The 10398-nt window shown below is 75.3% G+C and overlaps 2 protein-coding genes across 5 annotated transcripts; one reads left to right on the top strand and one right to left on the bottom strand.

The window, feature by feature from the left end:
• The first annotated feature begins 762 nt into the window (after positions 1–762).
• On the top strand, positions 763–3974 carry PRG2 (proteoglycan 2, pro eosinophil major basic protein). Of its 3 annotated transcripts, none has more exons than XM_075426389.1 (6): positions 763–840; positions 1306–1389; positions 1494–1669; positions 2194–2281; positions 3048–3159; positions 3792–3974. In XM_075426389.1, the coding sequence occupies exons 2-6, from the start codon at positions 1329–1331 to the stop codon at positions 3967–3969; spliced, it is 615 nt and encodes a 204-aa protein (XP_075282504.1). In that variant the 5' UTR covers positions 763–840; positions 1306–1328; the 3' UTR covers positions 3970–3974. The 3 variants fall into 3 exon arrangements, with proteins under 3 accessions (XP_075282504.1, XP_075282506.1, XP_075282505.1); XM_075426391.1 differs by having other exon boundaries at positions 2147–2281; positions 3792–3923; XM_075426390.1 differs by having other exon boundaries at positions 773–840; positions 1322–1389.
• Positions 3975–5307: 1333 nt separating this feature from the next.
• Positions 5308–10249, bottom strand: P2RX3 (purinergic receptor P2X 3). 2 transcript variants are annotated; one of them, XM_075426464.1, is made up of 12 exons: positions 10055–10249; positions 9320–9455; positions 9180–9251; positions 9036–9102; positions 8863–8956; positions 8689–8766; positions 8476–8617; positions 6680–6810; positions 6490–6583; positions 6340–6405; positions 6102–6179; positions 5308–5512 (listed from the first exon to the last, which is right to left on the bottom strand). In XM_075426464.1, the coding sequence occupies exons 1-12, from the start codon at positions 10180–10182 to the stop codon at positions 5390–5392; spliced, it is 1209 nt and encodes a 402-aa protein (XP_075282579.1). In that variant the 5' UTR covers positions 10183–10249; the 3' UTR covers positions 5308–5389. The 2 variants fall into 2 exon arrangements, with proteins under 2 accessions (XP_075282579.1, XP_075282581.1); XM_075426466.1 differs by lacking the exon at positions 6340–6405.
• Positions 10250–10398: the final 149 nt, after the last annotated feature.

The raw sequence follows: 10398 nt of genomic DNA, 5'->3' as shown, positions 1-10398 counted from the left end.
TGCGGGGGTGGGTGTGTGGGGCACAGGGGTCCCGGGCAGGGGGTGCTGGGGGTTTGGGGTGCTGGGGGGGTTGGGGTGCTGATACCATCTCCCGCCGGGCAGCGCTTGCCCAAGGGCCGTTTCCTCCCCAACGGCCACGGCCCCCAGAGTCCAGCCCGGCCGTTGGCCCACAGCCCCCCCCGCATGTCCGCCCCCGGGGTGGCCCCTGCCCCGAGCCCCCCCCGGCCCCGCACACGGCTCAGCACCGCACAGCCCTCCCCTGGGCACCCCCACAACCTCCACCCCCTGTGCCCGCTGCACCCTGAACCCCCGTAGCCCCCATCCCTGGGCCTCTTGCACCCCCACGACCCCCGCAGCCCCCACCCCATGCCCGCTGCGCCCCAAGCCCCTGCAGCCCCCGTGTTCGCGCCCCCCTGCCCAACACCCTCACATCCCCACAACACCCTCAGCCTGGATGCCTGTGCCCCCCGCCACCCCCAACCCCCTGCAGCCCCCCTGCCCGACACCCTCACACCCCCACGACCCCTGCAGCCCCCACCCCGTGCCCTCTGCACCCTGAGCCCCCGCAGCCCCTGCCCGTGCCCCCCGCGCCCCTCTCCTCTGCACCCCCCACCCCAGAAGCCCCCTGCCCCGGACCCAACGCACCCCGTGCACCATCCCAGCAGGGCCCCCCCGGGTCCCCCCCCCCGTGCCCGGCGGTTGGCGGGTGGGGGGCCGCAGCGGGGCTGGGGCTGGGGTGACGCAAGGCTGTGGTTGGGGACACGTGGCCCCGTCGCCGCTATAAGGGTGACAGCGGGCAGAGCCCCCCAGCCTGCAGCGGGCAGACCCCCCAGGTACCAGGTGAGGAGCGGGGACGGGGATGGGGATGGGGGCAGCGGGGTGGGCTCAGCCCCCAGCTGAGGGCACCGGGGTGGGTGTCCCTGAGGCTGGCACGGGTGGCTCTGGGGTGCCAGGGGGACACGGGGAGGACGGGGTGGCACAGAGGGGCGCTGGGGATGGCAGTGAGGAACCAGGGACACGGGGGGCACAGAGAGGCAGGGGGCTGCGAGGGTGGCACTGGGGGTGACAGAGGGACGCTGGGGCATAGGGGGGGTGGCATGGGGGATGTGGGGGCGATGGGTGAGGCTGGGGGTGGCAGAGGGGCACTGGGGCATAGGGGGGTGGCACGGGGGATGTGGGGGACGATGGGTGAGGCTGGGGGTGGCAGTGGGGCACAAGGCACGTGAAGGTGGCAGAGGGGCACTGGGGACACGGGGGTGGCCCCAGGGTGGCAGAGGGGTGACCGGGGACGTGGCATCTCCCCAGGGTGTCTTGTCCCCAGCCCCGCCATGCTGCCCTGCCTGCTCCTCGCCCTGGCCCTGCTGGGCACGGCCCCTGCCAGCCGCCCCGGTGAGTGCCCACCGTGCTCCCACCCCGCGGGGGACACCCCGGGGACACCCCCGCTCCCCGGGTCCCCCGCTGTGCCCGGGGGTGACGCCGGCCGCTGCCCCCAGCCCCTGCCAGCCCCGAGGCAGAGGTGGCAGCACTGGAGGTGCCGGAGGAGGAGGAGGAGGATGCCCGGTGCCCGCTGGCCAGCGAGACGCGGGCCTTCAGCCTCGCCGACCCGCTGGCGGCCACCACCTACCGCTACGTCGTCGTCACCCGCTGCCAGACCATCCACAGCGCCGAGGTGGGCAACGGGGGCTGGGGGGGCACCGCCTGCCCGTGGGCAATGGGGGTCTGGGGGGTCTGGGGGGGCACCGCCTGCTAGTGGGCAATAGGGGTCTGGGGGGTCTGGGGGGGCACCGCCTGCCCATGAGCAATGGGGGTCTGGAGGGTCTGGGGGGGCACCGCCTGCCCGTGGCAATGGGGGTCTGGGGGGTCTGGGGGGGCACCGCCTGCCCGTGGGCAATAGGGGTCTGGGGGATCTGGGGGGGCACCGCCTGCCCGTGGGCAATGGGGGACTGGAGGGTCTGGGGGGGCACCGCCTGCCCGTGGGCAATGGGGGACTGGAGGGTCTGGGGGGGGCACCGCCTGCCCGTGGGCAATGGGGGACTGGAGGGTCTGGGGGGGCACCGCCTGCCAGTGGGCAATGGGGGTCTGGGGGACCTGGGGGGGGCACCGCCTGCCCCCCGGGACCCCCCGGTGACCGGCGTGCCCCCCGCAGCGCACCTGCGCCCAGTGCTACCGCGGGCGCCTGGCCTCCATCCACAGCTCCCGCACCAACGCCTTCCTGCAGCGCCAGGCGCGGCTCTGCACCAACCGCGGGCAGGTCTGGATCGGGGCCGTCACCCGCCCCAGGGTAAGGAGCCCCCGCGCCCGCCGCCCACACCGGCGGCTGCAGGCCTGGCCCCGTGTCCGCCGTGCCCACTCTGGGTGCCCTGTCCCTGTCCCAGTGTCCACAGTGCCTGTCCCTGGGTGCCTCAGCCCTGTCCTCCTGTCCCCAGTGCCCACCCTGGGTGCCCCAGTCCTGTCCCAGTGTCCACAGTGCCTGTCCCTGGGTACCCCAACCCTGTCCCCAGTGCCCACCCTGGGTGCCCTGTCCCTGTCCCAGTGTATCCAGTGTCCACCCTGGGTGCCCCACCCCTGTCCCAGTGTCCACAGTACCTGTCCCTGGGCACCCCAGCCCTGTCCCCAGTGCCCACCCTGAGTGCCCAGCCCTGTCCCAGTGTCCCCAGTACCTGTCCCTGGGTACCCCAGCCCCATCCCAGTGTCCCCAGTGCTCACCCTGGGTACGCCATCCTGTCCCAGTGTCCCCAGTGCCCCCCATGGGTGTGCAGCCCCGTCCCCAGTGCCCACTCTAGGTGCCCCATCCTGTTCCAGTGTCCCCAGTGCCCCCCACGGGTCCCCAGCCCGATCCCCAGTGCCCATGCCGACTGCCCCAGCCCTGTCCCAATGTCCCCAGTACCTGTCCCTGGATGCCCTTTCCCTGTCCCAGTGTCCCCAGTATCTGTCCCTGGATACCCTAGCCCTGTCCCAGTGCTCCCAGTGCCCACGCCGGGTGCCCCAGCCCGCCCGCCGCCCCGTTCCCCGCCCGGGGCCGGGGTCCCACGGCCGCCCCCCCGCAGGGCCGCTCGGTGCGGTGCCGCTGGGCCGACGGCAGCCGCTACAACTACGCGCACTGGCAGCGGGGCTTCCCGCTGCGCTCCCGCCGCTACTGCACCGCGCTCTGCACCAACAGTCAGTGCGGGGGGGGACCCCTGCCCGCGGGGGGGGGGGGGTGGGGGGGCTGGGACCCCTGCCCGCGGGGGGCGGGGTGCCCGGGGGGCGGCTCGGGGGGCTGGCGGCTCGGGGGCTGGGGCTGGCCCCCGGGGATGGGGGTCTGGGGACGCGGGGGCTGGCACCCGGGGGCTGGGGGAGCTCCCCGGGGGGTCAGGGTCGGGTCTCGGGGGCTGGGGGCTGCTCCATGGGGTTCGGGGTCGATTCACTGGGACTGGGGGTGCTCCTCGGGGGGTCAGGGTCGGATCCCGGGGCTTGGGGCTGTTCCATGGGGGCTCGGGGTCAGGTCCCGGCTTGGGGTCGGGTCCCGGGGGCTGGGCGTGCTCCCCGGGGGTTCGGGGTCGGGTCCCGGGGCTTGGGGGGTGCTCCTCGGGGGTTCAGGGTCGGGTGCCTGGGGCTGGGGGCGGCTCCCCGGGGCTCGGGGTCGGGTCCCGGGGGCTGGGGGTGCTCCCCGGGGGCTCAGGGTCGGGTCCCGGGGGCTCGGGGGTGCTCCCTGGGGGCTCGGGGTCGGGTCCCGGGGACTGGGGGCTGCTCCCCGGGGCAGTGGGTGCTGTTGGGTGCCAGGGCTGACCCCTTCTCCCCCCCCCCCCCAGACGGGCGCTGGAGAAGCCTGCGCTGCCGGGTGCGGCTGCCCTTCATCTGCGAGTACTGAGGGGCTCAGCCCCCCCCGGTGCCCCCCGCCCTGCGGCCCCCCTGGGCACCCCCCTGCTGCCGTGTCCCCCCCTCCGGCCCCATGGCGGGGGGCTGCACCCCCATCCCGGATCTCAATAAAGCATCAGCCTTCAGCACCCACCTCTGTGGGGGTGGGCGGGTGGGGGTCCTGGGGGGCTGCGGCGTGGGTGCGGGGGTGGTGGGCAGCACCCTGGGGCGCGCAGTGTGAGGAGGTTTGGGGACAGGGGTGTCCCTTGTATCCCGCACGGCCCCCCCAAGGGCAATGTGGGGGGCACAGGGTCCCCTGCCTGGGGGCCACCGTGACAGCGGACCCCACGGGCACCCCCAGACTGGTGGCATCACCCTGCCCCCCCCCCCCCGTCCCTGCGCCCCGACCCTTCCCACCAGACCCCGCACAACCCCCCACAACACCCCCGCACAGGCTGGAGATGGAGGGGTGCTGCGAGCCGAGGGTTTATTGGGGCGGGGGGTGCAGCCCACCAGCGCAGGCCCGGCTGGGAGCAGGCAGGAACTGGGGGGTCGCCGAGGTGGGGTAACGGGGGGCTGAACCCCTCGGCACCGGCAGGTACCGCGCATCCCCAGCACCCAGCTGGTGGGGAGGAGAGGAGGGGTCACCCCCGGCACCCGGCAGCACGCACGCCCGGGTCCCCCCCAGCCCCTTCGGCCGGAGATCTAGGGCCCAACGGAGGTGGGGTGGAACCCCCTGGTCGGGGGGCACCCGCTGAGGGAGCACTGGGGACAGGGGTCAGGGGAGACAACGGGGCTGGGGCACCCTGGGGACAGGGGAGGGGGCTGAGGCACCCAGGGTGGGCACTGGGGACACTGGGATGGGGCTGGGGCACCCAGGGTGGGCACTGGGACGGGGATGGGGCACCCAGGGTGGGCACTGGGGACACTGGGACGGGGCTGGGGCACCCAGGGCGGGCACTGGGGACAGGGCGGGCAGTAGCGCCCGGCGGGGGGTCCCCGCAGCCCCTCGCCCGGCTGCGGGCGGTGGTCCCGGTGCAGAGGTCTGGGCTGTGGCCGGGGCCGGGTTCCCGCGGTGGCACCGGGCGCGCACAGGCTGGGGGTCGCGGGGGCACCGGGGGTCAGCAGGGTGGCACCCAGAGGGCCGTGTCCCCCGTCCCCCCTCCCGGGGCACCCCAGACCCGGTGCCCACCTGGGTGGCCCTTGTGGGACATCCATCTCCCCACATCCCCCGTGCCACCACTCCCATGGCCCCTGTGTCCCTCCGCCGCCCCCGGTGCCACCCTGTGACCCCCACCTCCGTCCTGCCCCTCTGCTCCCCCCCCGCCATGCCCAGTGCCACCCCCGCATCCTGTCCCCTGTGCCCCTGCTGCCCCCCCTCCCGGCCACGACACCGTCCCCACGGTCACCTCACCCCCACGGCCCCTCGTCCCCCGCGCCCTGTCCCACGGGCGGTGCAGGATTGGGGGTGCCAGCCACGGGGGGGGCTGGGGGGTGGGCTGGGGGTCCCCCGGCCGGGTGTGGGCAGGGGGCTGCCCCACGGCGCCCAGGGCTAGAGGCTGAGGGAGAAGGTGCCCGAGTCGGTGGACTGCTTGTCGCGGCCGCAGCCCCCCAGCACGCTGGGGGGGCACGCCGTGGGGCTGGCGGGGGGCGCGGGCACGCCGGCCTCTGGCACCTGCGGGGCAGGGGGGTGGGCGCCGGGTCAGTCCCCTGCTCCACAGCCAGGGCAGCCGGGGGGCCTCGGGGGCACTGCCTGCACGCCCCCCCCCCCCCGGGGGTGACTCCGGCAGCCCCCCTGCAGCCGTCCCACAGCCCCCCGGCAGCCCCCGGCAGCCCCAGCCCACTGGCAGCCCCCCCCGGAGGTGACCCCGGCAGCCCCCCGGCAGCCCCCCCGGCAGCCCCATGGCAGCCCCAGCCCCCTGGCAGCCCCCCAGCAGCCCCCCGGCAGCCCCAGCCCCCTGCCAGCCCCACGGCAGCCCCACAACAGCCCCAGCCCCCTGACAGCCCCCCGGGGGTGGCCCCGGCAGCCCCCCAGCTGACCCCCAGCAGCCCTCCGGCAGCCCCAGCCCCCCCGGCAGCCCCCCAGCAGCCCCCCGGCAGCCCCATGGCAGCCCCCCCGGCAGCCCCAGCTCCCCAGCAGCCCCCCAGCAACCCTCTGGCAGTCCCCCGGCAGCCCTCCGGCAGCCCCAGCCCCCCGGCAGCCCCCCGGCAGCCCCCCGGCAGCCCCAGGCCCACGGCAGCCCCCCGGCAGCCCCACCGCTGACCTCCTCGAACTTGCGGGCTTTGTAGTGCTCGGCTCCCTTCAGGAAGTTGAGCAGGATGATGTCGCACAGCACCGTGCCCTGGGGGCGGCAGCGGCGGGGTGGAGGGGCCCCCACGCCACGGGGAACCCCCCCCCGGCACCCCCCCGGCACCCCGCTGCCGTCACCCCCGCGGCTCTGCTCCGTCTGCCCCCGGGGACACACGCCATGGCGCGGGGGGCTGAGAACGGCCACAACTCACCACACCGATGGAGGTGAAAGCCGCCACCGTGTTGATGAGCGTGGGGACGATGCCGAATTTCCCAGCCTGGGGGTGCAGAGACCCCCCCCTCAGCGGGGACCCCCCCCGCCCCGCCGGCCCCCCCGGCGAGCCCCCCGGCCCCGCACGTACGGTGCCGTACACCAGGACGTCGAAGCGGATGCCGAAGGCCTTGGTGAGGGTGCGGCGCTCGGTGCCGTCGGGCCAGCGGTAGTACCTGGCGTGCCTGCGCGGGGACGCGGGGACGCGGGGGACGGCGCCGTGGCGGGCGGCGCGCACGGGCGTGACACGCGTGTCCCCGCGCGCGGGGCGCGCCCCCCACCTGAAGTTGTAGCCGGGGGCGGGGGCGCGGGCGAGGCCGTCCAGGCGGGTGAAGGAGTAGCGGGGCAGGCAGCGCTCCCAGGCGCGGTCCAGGTCGCACACCCACCCGATCTTGATGCCCAGCACCCCCCCCTGCGCCGGCCGTCAGGGGGCTGCGCCCCGCGGACCCCTCCCCAGGCCCCACCTCCCCGCGGCCCCACGCTCCGGTCCTACGGCCCTGTGTGTCCCAGCCCATTCCCTACGCCCCATGTCCCCGCATCCCCGTGTCCCTGTGTCCCCACATCCCCATGTCCCCATGTCCCTGCATCCCCATGTCCCTGTGTCCCCACATCCCCATGGCCTCTCACGCCCGTGTCCCTGTGTCCCCAAATCCCCATGGCCTCTCGCCCCCGTGTCCCTGTGTCCCCACATCCCCATGTCCCTATGTCCCTGTGTCCCCACATCCCGATGGCCTCACACCCCCGTGTCCCTGTGTCCCCACATCCCCATGGCCTCACACCCCCGTGTCCCTGTGTCCCCACATCCCCATGTCCCCATGTCCCTGTGTCCCCACATCCCCATGGCCTCACACCCCCGTGTCCCTGTGTCCCCACATCCCCGTGTCCCCACATCCCCATATCCCCATGTCCCTGTGTCCCCAAATCCCCATGGCCTCTCGCCCCCGTGTCCCTGTGTCCCCAAATCCCCATGGCCTCTCGCCCCCGTGTCCCTGTGTCCCCAAATCCCCATGGCCTCTCGCCCCCGTGTCCCTGTGTCCCCAAATCCCCATGGCCTCTCGCCCCCGTGTCCCTGTGTCCCCAAATCCCCATGGCCTCACACCCCTGTGTCCCCACATCCCGCATCGCTTTGTCCCCAAGCCCCACATCATTGTCCCCATGTTCCACAGCCCGCATTCTGGTGTCCCCGCATCTCACATCCCCGCATCCCACATCCCCCATGTCCCTGTGTCCCCACGTCCTGCATCCTCCTGTCCCCATGTCCCGCACCCCCCTGTCCCCGTGTTCCACATTCCCATGTCCCCACGTCCCACCTCTCATGTCTCCATGTCCCTGTGCCTCCACATACCCATGTCCCCATGTCCCCCCACCCCGTGTCTGACACCCCTGCAGCCTCATATCTCCATGTCCCACTTCCCCACGTCCCCACATTCCACATTCCCATGTCCCCACGTCCCATCTCCACATCCCCAAGTCCCTGTGTCCCCATGTCCCTGTGCCCCCACAACCCCACATTCCCATGTCCCCACGTCCCATCTCCACATCCCCATGTCCCTGTGTCCCCACACCCCCACATCCCCAAGTCTCCATGTCCCCCCACCCTGTGTCTGACATCCCTGCATCCTCACATCCCCATGTCCCACACCCCATGTCCCCATGTCCCCATGTCCCCATGTCCCTGTGCCCCCACAACCCCACATTCCCATGTCCCCCCCCATGTCTGACACCCCCGCATCCTCACATCCCCATGTCCCCATGTCCCATCTCTGCGTCCCCACGTCCCTGTGCCCCCACAACCCCAAGTCCCCCCACCCCGTGTCTGACACCCCCGCATTCCCACGTCCCCCTGTCCCACATCCCCGCGTCCCCACATTCCACATCCCCATGTCCCCACGTTCCATCTCCGGGTCCCCACGTCCCCGTGCCCCCCACACCCCCCGCCCCATCTCCATGCCCCCACGTCCCCGTGCCCCCCACCCCACACCCCCCGCCCCATCTCGGGGTCCCCAAGTCCCCGTGCCCCCCCGCCCCACCTCCGCGCCCCCGGCCCCCCCCGCGCCCCCCGCGCCCCCCCGCTCACGGTGGCGGCCAGCGCGGGGAAGTCCTGCCCGGCGAGGCGGGCCACGTCCCCCAGGCGCAGGATGGGGCAGAGCGGCTGCCGCTCGGGGTGGAAGCGGCACCGGGCCAGCCCCGCGCCGCTGCCGGGGGGCGGCAGGTTGGCCCTGGGGGGGGCGGGAGGGGGGGTCAGCGCCGGGCGGGGGGCGCCGCCCCCCCAGCCCCCGGCCCCGCTCACTTCTCGAAGCCGAAGAGCGGGAAGCGGATGCTGTTCTTGATGAAGACGGTGAAGTTCTCGGCCTCCAGCATGACGGGTCTGGGGGGGGGGACACACGCACGGGGGGGGTCCCTGGGGACGCCACGCCCCCCCGGCCCCCCCCGCGCCCCCCCCGCGCCCCCCGGCCCCACTCACGCGTCCACCGTGTCCACCTCGGGCGGGCACCAGCCGCGGATCTCGCAGGCGCGGGCGCTCCCGTTGTAGGGCACGCAGCGGCCCGTCAGCTCCCCTGCCGAGCCCGGTCAGCGCGGGGGGGCACCTCGGGCCCCCCCGACACCCCCCTCCCCCCCCCGCGGGCCCCCCCTCACCGCTGCCCGTGGCGGGGCCCTTCCCCCGGCAGTCGCGGTCGGCCCGGCAGCGGAACGCGGCTTCGCTCTGGGGGGGGGGCAGGGGTCAGCGCGGGCGGGGGGCGACCCCCCTGTGCCCCCCCCACCCCGGTGCCCCCCCCGTACCTCGGGGCAGAGGCCCTGCGCCTGCTGCTCCGTCAGGATCTGCTTGGTGACCACCACGAACACGGCGGTGCCCTGCGGGGGGGGTCGCGGTCACCCGCGGAGGGGGCGCGGGGGGTGCGGGACGCGGCCGGCCCCCTCACCTGCGGGGGGGTGACGTAGTCGGCCGTGTCCAGCACGCGGCCCGCGTAGCGCCCGATGCCCTTCACCTTGGTGACCACCGAGGACTCGATGGCCGTGTCCCGCACCTGGTAGGCTTTCTCGTGGAGGAACACCCAGCTGGGACGGCACCCGGGGGTGATGCGGGGCGGGGGGACACACGCACCGCCCCCCGGCCCCCCCCCGGCCCCCCGACGGGTGCCTGCCGCCCTCTGTCACCCCCGGGGTGGCCTCGGGAACCCCCCCCCCGCCGTCACCCGCCGCGCCTGTCCCCGCACCAGCACCGGCACGCGCTCCCGAGTGTCCCCCCCACCGTCCTCCGCACCGAGCGGCTCTCCCGGCTGTCCTCGCCGTGTCCCCCGCACCGTCCCCCGCACCGTCCGCCCGTCCTCCGCACCGAGCGGGTCCCCCGAGTGTCCCCCTCCCGTCACCCGCCCCGACGTCCGCACCGAGCGGCTGTCCCGGGAGTCCCCCTCCTGTCACCCGCACTGTCCCCCGCCCCGAGCGGCTCTCCCGGCTGTCCCCTCCCGCCCCCCCGCCCCGCACCCGCCGGTCCCGGCGCTGTCACAGTTGTCACCCCCTCGCCCGTCGCTCCCCCGCCCCGGGCTGTCCCCCCGGTGCCCCGCCGCTGTCCCGCCGGTGTCGGGGCGCTGCCCGGGGCGGCGGCGGCGGGGTCCCGGGGCGGGGGGGGTCCCGGGGCGGGGGGGTGCGGGTCTCACCCGACGAAGTAGGCGAGGATGAGGAGCTGCACGGCGCGGTTGACGGCCCCCACCACCCAGCTCTTCACCACCACTGACTTGGCCGTCTCGTACGAGAGGAAGGCGGCCAGGCAGCGCGGCGCGGGCATGGCGGGCGGGGTGCGGGCGGGTGCGGGGTGCTGCGGGGTGCTGCGGGTAAGGCAGGGCGCGGGCAAGGCGCGGGTGCTGCGGGCAGGGGTGATGCGGGCAGCGCGGGGTGCTGCGGGCAGGGCAGGGCGCGGGCAGCGAGGGGCGGGGCCGGGGGCGGGGCCTGGCCCCGCTGCGGGGAGCGGGGTGCACCGTGCGGGTCCCCCCGGGCCCCGCGA

The sequence above is a fragment of the Opisthocomus hoazin genome, chromosome 7, assembly GCF_030867145.1.
Source record: "Opisthocomus hoazin isolate bOpiHoa1 chromosome 7, bOpiHoa1.hap1, whole genome shotgun sequence".
NCBI lineage: Eukaryota > Metazoa > Chordata > Aves > Opisthocomiformes > Opisthocomidae > Opisthocomus > Opisthocomus hoazin.
The sequence above is the reverse complement of the archived record's forward strand: the minus strand, read 5'-3'. Positions and strand labels throughout refer to the sequence as shown.